The sequence below is a fragment of the Taurulus bubalis genome (assembly GCF_910589615.1).
Source record: "Taurulus bubalis genome assembly, chromosome: 16".
NCBI classification, from domain to species: Eukaryota; Metazoa; Chordata; class Actinopteri; order Perciformes; family Cottidae; genus Taurulus; species Taurulus bubalis.
The window spans coordinates 10,634,163-10,649,000 of NC_136604.1; the positions used below are offsets into that span (position 1 = coordinate 10,634,163).

Below are 14,838 nucleotides of genomic sequence, written 5' to 3' on the forward strand. Positions count from 1 at the left end.
TTAGTTACTTTTCAGCTGTCAGTGTATTCCGAATTGTTAGAGTTTCAAAAACATCTGGCTAAATACACTGCTGTAGTATCTTGCTATGACTCTCCCCACTGCTCTGAAGCTCAGGCAGCAGCGTATTTAGCCATAATGTGGCAAGAAATTGAACATTTGGAACCTACAAACACGGATGGACATTGAAGAGGTGGATTACACTGCAGGGATGGTTGTGGAAGTTGTTCTATGGCCAAATACTTTTGTATAGAAACAACCTGATAATAGCTGTGAGTTTTCATAAAAGAGCTTTTAATAAAACACCTATAGGCAGTGAGTGTTTGTAATGCAAGGAGAGAGTTTTTGAGGTATAACTTTAAAAAGGCGAGGCAAACCTATTTTAACACTCACATGTAATATGTTTGTTGAAAGAGTTAGGTCATTTCTCCTGTCCATACCGGCTCGGTGTGGTAATACTTTCTTACAGTGACTACAACGTAAGGTATAAAATATATTTTTTTAAGCAAAAGTAATTCAGCAGTCTGAGATTTGCCAAATCAAAACTCGGTCCTGGCAGTCAAGTGTAGGTTTATTGTTAGGGTTTTGTCAGCAGCAAACCTATTTGACTGCCAGGGCGTATTCCTCACACCTCAGCCAGAGAACTAGGGAAAACAAAGACAACAATTTGTTACTAATACTTTGTAAAAATCAATTTGGCGACCATAACTAAAGCCTCATATTAGCTTTAGAGGAACTTAAAAAAACGTGGATTTTTCATCCATTTCTTACATAGTTTTGCTCTGAGGTTATTACCTCATGGCCTGTATGAACAGGGAGGATAGTTACAGCAACCCTCAACTCAAATGTATGTGCATGTTTTCATGGATAATCTGAACGCGTCCTGATCTGAGACCAGCCCCCACATGCAGCTTGCTCCCACATGTTTCAGCTATTAATAAATGGGCAGAAGCAAGGCAAACAAAAGAAAGTGCAATATTCTGGGGAGAAAAACGAGTTTGCTTCTCTTGTAACTTTCATTTTGAGATCACAAAAAATAAAATCTGTTTTGTATTTTTGGGCTAACAATTATAAATGTAGTCTCGTGGACGGGAAAAACAAACAAACACTTTTGATGCCATAAAAAAATAATTACATGAACATGTACCTCCACTGCAAATCCACCTCCCGTAGGAACTCCACTCTGGTTGCAGTGTAGCAAATAGTGCAAATTAGTTAAGATTTGAGTCCACAGGACCACAATTAACACTATATTTAGCCAAGCAGGTGATATCCACTGCTTTTATTAATTTTGTTTCGATAACTAAATAATTAAATGTATCTCAGAAAGAAACTCTGTACCTGGTAATTATTGCATGTGACACATTCTACAATCATTTGCATATGCTTCGTATGGACCGGTGTCACTTTAGGTTTCCTTTCGGACCTTTTTCTTCTGGGATGGCTTCGAAGGCTCCACAGTCTGCTCAGACTTCTCTGCAAATAGATTCAAAAGGAAAAATAAGAGTTGTATTTACAACCATCTCATTGTTACTATACTGTTCGAACATGCATTTCCTCTTTGGGACTTTTCCCATCACTGCGAGTGTATACAAACTCAGAGTCCGAGCGACCTACTCTGAGAGGAGGATGCGCTGGGATTCGGCTTTTTGGTGGCCAGGACAGGAGGCTCCTGGAGTTTGGGTTTGGCATTGACCACAGGTACTGGGCTCATCGTCTGCAATCAAAGACATGTGATGATATTACAAAACAGAGAATGCCTACATTTAATGTGAATATGTACAAATAAATACAATAAATAAAACTGTTTTATGCAAGAAAGCAATCGGACAGCTTGAAGTTATTTTTTTTTCTTGCCTGAGCCTCAGATGCAGCCTCCTCTTCCGTTTTCTTCTTCTTTTTCCTTTTCTTCATGGACTTGTCTGCTCCACCGGAAGGATCAGCAGTGTCCTTCTCATCCTCCGATACCTGCCACAACAAAAACAGTCACCAACAAGTTCTGGTAACAGTGATGTACATGGTAGAAGGAAGAGGTACTTTGTGAGATGGAAACAACAAGAATATATGAATCACCAAAGAGGATCAAAGGCATCCGGTTGCTCATTGTGTTGCTTGTGGCAAAATAAAAAAACAAAGCAATAAAATCCAGAATATAAAAAGCCAAGTTGAATGTAATTTGGCCTTTTAGGCCATGATAAGGGATGATTTAGAAAAGTCTAACAGATGTGATAAGCCACGTGGGCGAGTGTCAGTGATACCTTGTTGGGGACAGGCTGTTCCTTTTGTGGAGGCGCTGGTGTCACCAACATAGGGGACTCTTCATAGTTTCCCCAGTGGTCTTCTGGGGCATTCCAGTCAGAGCTGGGGTCCACTGCTGCCGTCCCATCTAAAAATCATTCACATCATCAGGATGGTTACAGAAAACATTTAAAAAGCAATTCAAAAGCATATAGACGCGTCTTGGAATGAATACTGTTACGCATGCATTTCAATTCAAAGCTACACTAATGCTACGTTCACACTTTTTCGCAGCGCTTTTTCGCGTGAGTTTACTCGCTTGACTTCATGTGGTTAATTTGTGTCATTCGCTTTTTCGCGGCGGAAAGGGGGCGCAGCCTATCTCCGTGGCTTTTCTACTTAAAAACAGTTACCATTTCCACCATCCACCATCCACCATCCACATAACCACTAGTTCTGCTTTATACTTGTTGTGGAAGTCGCACAAACGCCCATCATCATTGGAACAGTTTTACTTTTCTTTTTATGATCTGCTGTTATGAAGAAGGCTGAGTTGCGTGGAATGGTTTGCTAAAATACTCACTGAATCCAGACCATTCATCATCAACATCAGGGCGCGTCGCCCACTGCAGCTCCATTGAATTTGATATTGGGTCTAAGAAGACAGTCAGACAGTGAATGGGAGGGAGAGAGATAGAAAAAAAGAAGCTGCTTCGCAGTCTTCAGATTACACATCCTGGAAGGAGAGTCTAGTGTTAATCACAATACCAACCTGTGGTGTTTAGTCCCAGCATAGAGAAAGTCACAGGGTTGAGGTCAGTCTTTATCCGCCCATCAATGCCACTCCATGCTGCTGGTGAGAACACGCAAAAACTGATTGATTATATATATATATATATATATATATATATATATATAGTTGGAATGCTGTTCTGGCAGACAATGGAGCTCAGATTTCTTAAAGAATAATATATTTATCCAACTGAGAACCGCTGTGTGCCATCAGTCACTAAATTACTAAACTGCCTTCCACAGTCAAAAATAAAACAAGGCCTTAAATAGGGTTTTATCACAGATTATGTGATTACTGGCAATATTTAACAGTTACTGTGGCCGGTCATAAAAAGGCTGTTATAACCACACAGACACAAAGGATATGACATGATGAAATCTCAGATCATCCTGCTGCTCATATAAATAGTCCCGGGACTGATCAAGCTCCCTGTTCAATGCATAGACTCTGCTGTGTTATACTGTACTCTCAGCATCTATATTTGCTGTGTAAAAAGGTCTTGGTGGAGGTAGTACCTTGTGTCTCCTGCCCCCAGGACTGAGGCTTCGGTGGGGCCCTGTAATGTGTAGCAGTGGGGATGGCACTCCACTTGGTTCCTTCCATAGCACCCATCTGACGTGGGCTCTTCAAAGACACATCAGTCCAACCTCCACCATTGACTGAAGGCTCCTCTCTCCAGCTGGAGGACACTGTGGAGAAACACATTGGGAGTCAGACCGAAAGCTTTCTTTAGTCTGAGCAGCTTCTGTATTTCAGACCACTGCTTGTCCGGTTACGAAACCCAGGAAGACGGCTTCATGTATATCCTACGTTTCTTCTTAATATTAGACAACGTTTTACTGGGGAAAATAAATAAAACGAAATAAAGATAAAAAGGAAGCCGTTAAATTTTCCCCATCTCAGTCACACAAAATAAGGGTTTGGCTTTGTCTTTACCAGCTCCACTAGCCGTCTCCTTCTTTCCAGTGGTTCTGGACTGCAAGGACTCTGAAACAAGTGTGGGAAAATAAGTGCAATATTACAAGATAACTCTTGCTTAAGCATTAATGAACTGATCACATCAATTAATCTCCATACAGTTGAAGCTTAGCCCTGGCTATGCTGTATGCTAAATACATGTTTATCACACTGATGAATACCATGGTTTCCTCTGTTCTTCTTGGTGTTGGCATGTGCTGTGGACACAGGTGCCTCTACATTGCTCTTGGGAGCCTCCACCCCTCCGGGGCTACCAGAGTCTTCAGGGCCCCTGTCCTTCCTGCGCTGCTGCTTCTTCTCTCTGTTACTGACTTTGGTCACCCATGCACCTGGTGGACAGAAAAAAACAACATAAAAGCATTGCCATGTGCACAATAACGATAAAAAAGTATTTTCGATAATTGCCTGTGGGTGAAAACTTGGTTGATTATTTAACTGAGAGGCTGATTCAGACAGGAAAACGGAATGTTAAGTGTAGCAAGTGAGGCTAACCAAAACAGCAGAGGTCAAGAAGGTTGTGATTACTGACAACAGGAGAGGTGTGTTATTGGTAAAACAGTTTAAAAAGGAGACATTGAAATTTAACTTATAACAGTTGAATCTTACCATCCTCGGGTTCCTTCCCATCATTTGTAGACACATGCTGGACTGGTTTCACGTTTGTCTTAGTTTTCTTCTTGTTCTTTTTCACCTGCACTGGGGCCTGTAGCTCACGCACCTGTGGCGAGAGAGAAACCAATGCTATATTGAAATAAGGTATGGGGGTTACAAAAAAAAGTTATGCTAAACTAATCATGCATTTGTTACTTTTCGTTCACATTGTTGTCCTTTAAAGCTCGTCTACACTGGCAAATAAAATATTTCTGTCTCCACTTCGTTTTTCCAGCAGCTGCTCAAACGTACCTTCTCGGTTTTGATCTGTGGGGCTGGTTTGGAGACAACCTCTGCCACTTTAACTGCATCTCGAGCTGCAGCCACTGGTTGTCCATTGGATTGAGTGTTCTGGGGGGAAAAAGTCAGTAGATCTATTACATTTACTTTCACACAGCTTTAATTTGCAGAATAATACAGGAGAACATTCCTGCTAACTGCAAAAAGACTTTATAATAAATCACCTCTGGTCAGATCCTCCTTCAACTGAATCAATCTCAATAACCCTAAGCACCACTTTTTTTGTTTAGTTATTTAATTTAATGTATATACACTTCATATACACTGTATATACTTTGCATTTTCTTCATTGATTAATTTTCTTAAATTGAATATGTTCTGCGCAGCTATTTTATTGTATTTTATATATTGAGTATTTGTATATTTGCTCTGTTGTGCTCTGTAACTTGCTTGCTGCTGCTACAAACAAATGTCCCCCTGGGGATGAATACAGTATCTATCTATCTAATCTAACTTCAAAATAAATCTTTCTGAATTTGTAGGATACGTTATATTTAAACCATTAAAGTTTTTGAAGGACACGTCATCTTATATTACCAAAACTACACAGGATACAGCTGACTGTTGTTAACGCTTAACCTGGGTAATTGGTTTCAGCTGTCTGCAAAGACACCTGGCTAACGTATGGCTCACTGTGTAACAGTAAACCGTGTCCGCAGATGTGTGATAAATATGCCATGTTCACGTTTCAAGTAACGTTAGGCTCCAGTTCCTTCATCAGACATGCGAAGGCAGGCTTGAGGTGTTGGCCTACGATAACGTTTCAACTCGCTAGCATACACCGCCATTAGCTAACGGCTTGACAGCTGGCTTGATTTACACACGTCAAGCCGTGATTCGCGGTTACTGATTTATTTGTGTTCTTTTGTTAGTAGGGCACATGATTGTCCCTCGATAACGTTAGCTTGTTTAAACAAAGTAAAGCTAATGGTGTACGAGACAGCAAAGTTGGCTTCCTAACGTTACATTTAACTTTATGACAATAACAATGGGGATAAAATGTGTGTGTGTGTGTATATATATATATATATATATATATATATATATATATATATATATATATTTTCTTTACGCTCACTGAATAAATACTTCTGTTCAACGTTGACGCTGTTAATGTTTTTAGACACTTGTTTGGATTGGCCGTGATTGAACAACTCACTAACAGTAATACCTTTTCAGACGTTTTCTTTTTGTTCTTCTTCTTCGATTCTTCTGGTTTGGCCGTTGGAGCCGATGCGGCCTTGCCAGGCTCACCGTCGTCTTGGCCGACAGGGGATCCCCGCTTTTTCCCGACCGACGGCCCGCCGCAGACGGCGGCCCATGACAGACGGAGCAGCAGCAGCAGACCCACCGCGGCCGTAGACAGAATGACCCACGTCGGGTATACATCCGGCTTCAGACCCAAGTCCAACCCGAACTGATCCCGGACATATCCTTGTCCCGAAGAAAGGAGCTCCTTCAAACGGCTGGACAGCAGTTCTGCTTTTTCCAGCGCAAACACTCGCAAGTCCCGAGCCATCTTTTCCAAATCGCGGTAGCACTATTTAGCTCGCTAGCTCTTAGCTCTCATCGGCAGCAGCGTCCGTGTGCTAACGGAGGAGTGGCTAATCGGATCCGACTGCTGGGACAATCACAACAAAACTGCAATTCGCAGTTTATAAACCACTGCTTTATTCTGACCGATTTAAAGTCAACAATATCAGCCCGTTTCGCGCATTAAGCCAGACCTAAATCGTATAGTCACACCACGTTTATAACTGAAGTAAATCATCCGCATTTTTAAAGTAAAGCTGCTGAATGAACTTGGCTGTCTGATCCGATAATTCATCACAAATACTATTTAGTCACGATAAAAAACATTTTAATGTACATTCCAAAAAAGACAAAATTCAACAAAAAAAAGTATAATCTGAAAGTCAAGTATTGAGGCCAGCTACCAAAACGGCTGACTCCAACATATTGTAGATATTAAAGTGGCAATCCTTAAGATTTCAGTCTTGGTGGATTTAGAATGATTATCTTTGAGATTGCCACTTAAACCATCTTCAAATATCCAATAAGGTACAGAAGAATCAATATATTTAACCAAAATGTACTGTATGTGTTATGTTATTTACATGCCTGCCTTGTAAAGGTAACACACAGCCATGAGAAGGGCTTGAATGATCCATTTGTTTACTCCGTTTCATTTAGAATACTGTATTGGCTGCTAATTAACTCCAGGTATAATAGCATTCCCTTTTAAAAGCTGTAACCTGTCAACCATTCATTTGTCTAGTGTAATACCGTGATAGCATTGTAAAGAGCCTTTTGGCTGTTTTTTTTGTCAATAACTGCCTTAATTAAATAAATATATATATATATATATATATATATATATATATATATATATATATATATATATATAAATATATATATATATATATATATAAATATATATATATAAATATATATATAAATATTGCGTAACAGTAGGCCATCTTCATTTCAGAAGTCTGCATCCAGAGTGAATTCACAGTCTGTCATGCTTGACATCACCCCAAATCTCTGATACTCTGCTACTCGTTTCTCAAAGAAGTTGGTTTTCCCCTCTAGTGAAATGGTCTCCATGAAGTCAAATGGATTTTCAGCTTGGTATACCTTTTGATTAAAGAAGAGAAAAAAATATTACTTAAACTCCACACTATCACAAAATGCAAACAAAAACTACAACTCATGAATGCATCTTAATGTTAATAAATTACATTTCTTTTGTCAAACATTGTGTAAAGCCTGTGTGGTTATGGTTGCAAAGCTCCAGATTTTGTAATTGTACTTAAATTCTTCTCAACACCGGGGTCTTCTGCTTTAACACAACAGCTACCACAGTGTAAAGGGGTTCAATGAGTAATGGCCAATTGGCTTTTATTATTTCTATTATATGATGATAACCTTTGCCAGTCCGAGGTCAGCGAGAAGCCGGTCGGCCACAAACTCGATGTACTGCTTCATCAGACAACAGTTGATTCCTATGAGATCCACTGGTAAGGCCTCTGTCAAAAACTCCTGAAACAATTAACATGACATGTTTATATATTAACAGAACTGGTATCGGTTATCAACATTTTGGTCTATTGCAATGGGAGTCAATATAAACAAAGTAAACAGCAAAATAACGAAGCATAGATATGCTGATTCAAAAATGTGTAGTGTAGAGTCTAGCATATTCCCTCCAATATTAGCTTACCTGCTCAATGCTAACGGCTTTGGTGATGATGTCCTTCACCCGGTCCTCTGATGGTTTATTCACAAGGTAGCTGTACAGCAGGCAGGCAAAGTTACAGTGCAGGCCCTAGGAGGAACATAAATATACATGTCAGAGGTAATAATAAAAAAATCAGAAGATCAATCAGTGCCTGTACTGTGTTGATATGCAAACTGTAACCATAATTACTACCCAAACTGATCATAGATACTCTGACCATTTCTAAACAACAAAGTGTGAATGGGAGAGCTAAACAACACTGCTGTCACAGCCACGGAGTGGAAAATGCAGACTTTAATATACAACAGTATTAGTTACAGTTTAATGGCCTGAAATGACTTGCACTGTCTAACCTCAACACAGATGTGGCAAACTAAATTGTCCCAACATAATAGCTAACTCAGTGTTATGCAAGAGCAATGACTTTCAACATGTCTATAGTGTATAATTCAATGTACTGCAGGGTGTCATGGATAACGTAAACTTCCCCCATGAACTGACTGATTTCTTATTTGGAGCCTGAGATCTAACTTGAGCCCTCTTCCTCTTGCCACTGTAATTTATTACAGCTGCAGTCAAAATTGGTCGTCCTTTTGACAGATTAAACTACGTATTTATTTGTTTGTGAATTCATCTCACCTCATCCCTGCTAATCAGCTCGTTGGAGTGGGTCAGGCCAGGCATTAATCCTCTCTTCTTGAGCCAATAGATGGCGGCGAATGAGCCAGAGAAGAAGATGCCCTCCACTGCCGCAAAAGCCACAATTCGCTCCCCTGAGGGCAACAAGTGTCAAATGTACTATTAAGAACACAAAATGAAATGCTCTTCTGGGTTAGAGTTCCTCATTATTATTTTGTGATTTAAAATATGTTTGAATGTTTTATTCTCGCACACATTCTTTTGGTTATCATCACTTCCGGTATTTGGCACAGGGGTGTGGTTTCACTTTATTAACCTGTTCACTTGGATACAGACAAAGAGGGTGAGCTAGGCTCCAATAGTTTCTGTTGACCGTCAGGTCCTCCTTTAATTATTACAGTACAGTGACTGCTTGTAATTCTCTTCGTTTTAAGAAACGTCATAAAACACATCTGGACTTGGTATGGATCGTTTGAACGCTCATTTAGCCTCTTAACAGGGTTTTCATTTATCGTAGTCGCAACAATATTCCTCACCAAATGTGGATTTGGTGTCATTTATCCACTGGAGGGCCCAGTCTGCTTTTCGTTTCACACAAGGCATCGTCTCAATGGCGTTAAATAAATGGTCCCTGAAACACACAATTCATACAAAATGACCCCCTTCAGCTATAGACATACAGCACCAGCATAACAAATACAGTTGCCTAGCTAGGAAAAGTACTGACTCTTGCCTTTTTGTATTAATGAGACCCAACAGTGAATTTAATTTGAATGTATAAACTAAAATACATAGTAAAAAACATGGAGTTCAAACACTTTTTTATTAATAGCCTGTTGATGCAGAGGCCATCGAATTGTGGCTTTACTAGTTTGTAGGTACATAAAAGTTGCTGCAGCTGGGAATGCAACAGAAATCCCCAAAGGGGAGTTCACTTAGCCTGTGATGAACAGGTGCTCTTACAGTTTTTAAATAAATCTTCATCAATATATAAAGGGAGAATTTGTACGACTATGGCTATGCACTTGCTCTAAACGCACTGAGGGACATACTGTACTCTTTACCATCGTACCATTGCCACTGAGCATCAGGACTTGACCAAAGAGAGAATACAAACTAACCTCTCTTTTAGTTCCCTGACATAAGTGTTGATGAGCATGCTGTACATCTCTGAATGAACAGTCTCTATGAGGATCTGGAAGCTGTAGAACGAGCGAGCTTCAGGGACCTGCACTTCCTGGCAGAACCTCTGCACCTGTCAGATGAGACATAAACATAAACTGTCATCTGATCTCAATCCATTCGTGCCTGTGGTAGGTTGATTAAGAAACGTTCCATCTCTTTAATCGCATACAATCTCCAAAACATCTGTTACAGCTGAGTGCAATCCCTCACCAGGTTCTCATTGACGATACCATCACTTGCAGCAAAGAAGGCTAGGATGTGGGAGATGAAGTATCTCTCCTCCGGTTTCAAACGTTCCCAGTGTGGCAAGTCTTTGGATAGATCCACCTGAAAGACAACATCAACAGTACACATGTCTTGTTCATAGATTCTTCAGGTTGTTCCAGTGACAACAGGCTGAGGTGGCTGACTCAGTGTTGCTTTTAGTTTTGTAGGGCAGCAACATTTATTTATATAGTACTTTGTGGATATCACCTTGACAAGAAAAAAGTAGTACTTTCTTAAATGTGTAGCTTTTGTTGTTGTTACTTCATTAGTATTTAAAAGCCGATACCCACCTCCTCCACCGTCCAGAACGAGGCCTGTGCCTGCTTGTACATCTTCCAGATCTCGGGGTACTGGATGGGGAAGACGACAAACCGTCTGGGGTTCTCTCGAAGCAGAGGTTCCTCCTCTTTCTCTGAACCACTTTGGCAGTCTGGGTCTTTGTCTTTAAAGACATTCTACAAAAGATTCAGAACACATTGAGTAAACATATCTCCACCTCACATTGTGGTATTTTAGTCCCTTAAATTATATAGTAAAATGTGCTACTGCGCTTGCGCCATTAACTGTAACAACATACAAAACAAAAGGACGTGACGAACATAAGCTATGTTTGAGTTATTTAGATAAGTAATTATAAATACTAGCGCTTCTATTTCGTCACTTCCTGTCAAGTGTTAAATACAATTTTTCATTTTCTCAAAGGCAACCCCCCAACGTCGTCACTGACAGTTAAGCTAGCTTGCTTAGTGATATGAGCCGACGAGGCCGATTTAGAAAGTTAAAATGTCCGTCATTAATCTGTAATAACTTAAACACACGTCACTAAGTTAGTTAAGACTTTAACTTGACTGAGCGAAGCTTACACGCCTCCATGTGAGCTAGCGTTCCTGTATATTTTGACGTTGCGTAGCCTTTAAGATACAATTCACAGCAACTCATATTAACGTTAGCGTATTGAACCTGCTTACCGGCTCTTGAAGGTCATCAGGCTGCCGATCTAAACTCATCACGTCCATTTCCCGAGAAGAACTCTTATTCACCGTCGGTGTCATTCAGAGGGTTGAATTCGTTTATTCCAGTTTGTGGTCCGTCTCATGTCGTTGTGTGTGAATGCAGCTGCAGCTGTAGCTTTGTTGGTGAAACCCTTTAAACCGGCAGCCACACAGAGGAGCAGCGCCTCTAGTGGTCATACAGGCGGCATGCAGGACAACACATCATCTACTGAGTGAAATGACAAGTCCTCCTCATGACTATACTGTACTAGACTCTGCTGAAACCCCCTAACTTCACTCATTGCAGTCTGTCGTGGGCAAAATCATTAAAACAAGAAAATACAGCCAGAAGTACAAACTGAAATTATTTTATTGGGCAGGAATGCATTTAATACAATTAGCATGCTTATAGATGCATTGTAAACATGGCGGAACTACTGCATACAATCCCTTGTATTTTCATTGATAGCTTAGCCAAAGCATGAATTCTATGCTGAATTCCAATGTGTATCAACCAATTAAATCAGATCACTACCCTGTTAAATTGTGTATGCCCAACCGAAACATATCATTTGTGCAGACCCATGTGCCTGGCTGGGACTTCAGCATAAACACCTGATGGAAGGCCATTGGTGGATCCTCATCTACCTGTTGCAGAAAAGGTCTGTTAGTACAATGAGGTCTTAAACTGTGACGTAAGCTAAAGCAGAAATATGCTATACCACATTGCACAGGGTTTACAAAAAAATATGTACATGCAATATTCAAAGATAGTTCGATTGTTCAGGGAGACAGTTGTTTGATCCTTAAGAAAAACATTGCTCCATTTTCACAAATGTTTTAAGACAATTAGCAATGACAATTAAATGAAGCATGTGTGTGTTTAATCAAAAGTGGGGCATAAGGGGAAACATTCTTGATTTTGACGATGTGGCCGGTAAATAACAACACCACCTTGGCTCTTTCACATTCACAGCTTGTAGCTGAATTGGAAAATCCTGAGATAACAGAGCCAGTTGATAACCAGCTAACCAGGACGGTCAATGCTAGGCTTGATGAAATCAGGGAACCCAAAGAGAGCCAGACTGAGTTGAACTCGCTTTGTGCTAAAATGTTCCAGCTTACCTTCAACTGTCCAAACACCATGATGAAGATACAACTATCCAGTGTGGGTTGGAAGTCTTGTCCTGTGATAATATGCTTAATAGTCTTGAATGGCAAACTCTGTGGATAGGAAACAATTGCATTTATTAATATATGCATGCGTATTACTGCGTAGTACTTTAAAAAAAAAAAAAAGTCAATTGTGACAAATACAAACTGAGGAAGAAGAGATACTTACTGCTAATTTGCCAGAGATGGCTTCTTTCCCCGCAAAAACCGAACCTTCCCACGTCAAACAGGCATCAGCACTCTAAGAAAGAAAAAAAGCACGTTAACATTAAGTACATGAAAAGCCATGTAGAGTGGTCGCTTACATGCCAAAAAAATACTGAAGGCGCGTGACCAAAAAGTAAACTGCAATGTAGATATAAATAAAAGAGGTCTACACACTGTGGCTTCCTGACGTGCAATATATTAGCACAACCACAAGTGAGGTTTAAAGCTAATGTAGTCCTTTATTTACATCAAATACACACATATATAAAATTATATATTTTACCATGAATGTTGTTTTTACAACAAGAACTTTAACTGTGGTTGTCAAGTGTGATGAAATTTGGCTCGTTAGTGACACTACATGCTGAAGTATATTAGAACAGACAATCATTAAATGGACACTGAAAAAACCCTTACATATAGGTCACCCAGAGTTGTCCTGGTGGTAGTGTCAAACTGGTGATAATATTCTTGGACAAAGCCCTCTCCAATCGTTTGCCATATTTCTTTTGCGCAGGCCATCTGTGGAGCTTTGGATCTGTAAAAGAGAAGAGTCGCGTCAAAGTGTCAGTAGGCTGCAGACTATTCACTGACCTCATGTTGACACACAACATTGCGGAAGGAAGCAAAAGGGACTGGATTAATTTGTGGGGAGCAGACCGCTGATGATCACCGCCCACTGCCGACCTCCCAGCCAGACCTGCCGGACCAAACGCAAGAGCGGAGTCGAGATGGAGGATAGTATAGATGGAAGATAAAATAATCCAGGTAGGACCTAAGGCTACCCCACCACCTAATCTGCTCCTGGCTACTGTCCTGTAGCAGGAACATGCAGGCTAACCATGCTGCACACCTAACTTGCTACTACTGATAATGTTATGTTCAAGATAAGATATCAACTTGTGTAAAAGCACCACCTACTGACCAATCCAAGCTCAGTTTCAGGATAGTTAGATAATGTTACACAAAGATGAGGAAGTTAAAGTCATAAATATGTAAATGTTTAAATTATTAGGTTTATAATATCACTGCCTAATCATGAGACCTGAATATGATTACATGGGTGTAATCCGTTTATTTAACGTGTTGCTTAGATATATTCTTATGGCATGTATGGCAATTTTGTTTTGCCTTCTTCTTATAGCTGCAGACCCGGCCGTGTGAAACAGACTCAGGAAGTTCGAAACTTCATTCATAACATTGACTTTCAAATTTGATAAAGATTAGGCTACACTAATAGTATACATTTGTAGACATGTAAGTATAGTTTGATCTACTCATGCTCGAGATGGGGCAGTGGTATTATAAGCCTATTCATTTACAAAGTAGTTACACAATCATGGCACTGCTGATGATAGAGAAAAACTATCTTGGTCCAATTTAATAGGATCCATTAATAAAAGAGACAGACTTTTTTGGGGATTGAAAGCTTCATAAAAATCAATTCTGCTGCAGGTTAATAACGAGAATCCACCAGACTTCAGTCTCTTGTGACTCACATTTAGCACTGCAATGATGTCACGTTTACTTTCAATTGCGTTTAATACAGACATAAAAAAAGAGGAACTGAATACAAAACGGTGGAAAAAGCCACCCGATATGTTGATTTGTTTGACTATGAGGAGGAGGCACACTATGTGTGACGTACGTAAACATTTGAATGTTACAGGGCGCTCGACAAGGATTAGAAACAGATTCAGGTGCATCAACAATTTACTTCGCGTGGGACTGGAGCCCCTGTCAGATAGAAACCTGGCGTTAACTCCTATCCGTGTCCGTTGGTGAACTTGGCTCCAGTCCGGAGCGTCACAGGTAATGGTGGCTAACCTTAGCACACAGATTTGCTCTTCACAGATCTAGTTTATCGTTGTTACGCTCGTCTCAACAAAACTTTGTTATTACAACTTGTGGTCGGGAAGCTTCACTTAAACAGTATTTTACCGTGTCCGTAAGTTTAAATTTACTTTTTCAACTCGTGGCCGTGTAGATGGATTCCCTCGAGGCAGCTGGGGTTCCCGCTTAGCGCTTCCTCAGAGACGTGACAAATCGCTGACGTCAGGGACAGCTGACCAATGGGAGCTGAGGCTGCTTGCCCTGAGTTTGTCTGTAAGGAGCTCTTCCTCCTCGAACTGTCCCACCTCCAACAAGCTCAACACCCATGTTAGTTGAAATGT

General features: G+C 40.3%; 3 protein-coding genes across 4 annotated transcripts; all 3 read right to left on the reverse strand.

Moving 5' to 3' along the window:
• Positions 1 to 1,010: 1,010 nt before the first annotated feature.
• mtdha (metadherin a) lies at positions 1,011 to 6,476 on the reverse strand (the record flags this gene model as incomplete). Of its 2 annotated transcripts, none has more annotated exons than XM_079232109.1 (12): positions 1,011 to 1,473; positions 1,615 to 1,714; positions 1,855 to 1,965; positions 2,256 to 2,383; positions 2,819 to 2,890; positions 3,008 to 3,085; positions 3,544 to 3,717; positions 3,965 to 4,015; positions 4,168 to 4,335; positions 4,613 to 4,724; positions 4,910 to 5,008; positions 6,129 to 6,476. In XM_079232109.1, the coding sequence occupies 12 exons, from the start codon at positions 6,474 to 6,476 to the stop codon at positions 1,406 to 1,408; spliced, it is 1,509 nt and encodes a 502-aa protein (XP_079088235.1). In that variant the 3' UTR covers positions 1,011 to 1,405. The 2 variants fall into 2 exon arrangements, with proteins under 2 accessions (XP_079088235.1, XP_079088234.1); XM_079232108.1 differs by having other exon boundaries at positions 3,008 to 3,088.
• Positions 6,477 to 7,402: 926 nt separating this feature from the next.
• On the reverse strand, positions 7,403 to 11,356 carry rrm2b (ribonucleotide reductase M2 b). The gene is made up of 9 exons (XM_079232181.1): positions 11,261 to 11,356; positions 10,583 to 10,747; positions 10,236 to 10,352; positions 9,962 to 10,095; positions 9,377 to 9,471; positions 8,841 to 8,974; positions 8,184 to 8,288; positions 7,889 to 8,002; positions 7,403 to 7,597 (listed from the first exon to the last, which is right to left on the reverse strand). Exons 1-9 carry the CDS (start codon positions 11,342 to 11,344, stop codon positions 7,445 to 7,447), a joined length of 1,101 nt encoding a protein of 366 aa, XP_079088307.1. The 5' UTR covers positions 11,345 to 11,356; the 3' UTR covers positions 7,403 to 7,444.
• A 306-nt stretch (positions 11,357 to 11,662) lies between these two features.
• LOC306748637 (nuclear transport factor 2-like) lies at positions 11,663 to 14,689 on the reverse strand. The gene is made up of 5 exons (XM_079231843.1): positions 14,629 to 14,689; positions 13,082 to 13,202; positions 12,627 to 12,698; positions 12,410 to 12,508; positions 11,663 to 11,932 (listed from the first exon to the last, which is right to left on the reverse strand). Exons 2-5 carry the CDS (start codon positions 13,184 to 13,186, stop codon positions 11,816 to 11,818), a joined length of 393 nt encoding a protein of 130 aa, XP_079087969.1. The 5' UTR covers positions 13,187 to 13,202; positions 14,629 to 14,689; the 3' UTR covers positions 11,663 to 11,815.
• Positions 14,690 to 14,838: the final 149 nt, after the last annotated feature.

Excerpts from the sequence above, each read along its gene's own strand:
- LOC306748637 (XM_079231843.1), bottom strand. The coding sequence starts at position 13,186 with ATGGCCTGCGCAAAAGAAATATGGCAAACGATTGGAGAGGGCTTTGTC. Across the intron at positions 12,699-13,081 it reads CAACTCTGGGTGACCTATAT|AGTGCTGATGCCTGTTTGAC; the intron begins GTAAGGGTTTTT and ends TTTCTTTCTTAG. Across the intron at positions 11,933-12,409 it reads TGGTGTTTGGACAGTTGAAG|GTAGATGAGGATCCACCAAT; the intron begins GTAAGCTGGAAC and ends TTTCTGCAACAG.
- rrm2b (XM_079232181.1), bottom strand. The coding sequence starts at position 11,344 with ATGACACCGACGGTGAATAAGAGTTCTTCTCGGGAAATGGACGTGATG. Across the intron at positions 8,289-8,840 it reads AGCTGATTAGCAGGGATGAG|GGCCTGCACTGTAACTTTGC; the intron begins GTGAGATGAATT and ends TGTTCCTCCTAG. Across the intron at positions 7,598-7,888 it reads CTGACCTCGGACTGGCAAAG|GTATACCAAGCTGAAAATCC; the intron begins GTTATCATCATA and ends TTTAATCAAAAG.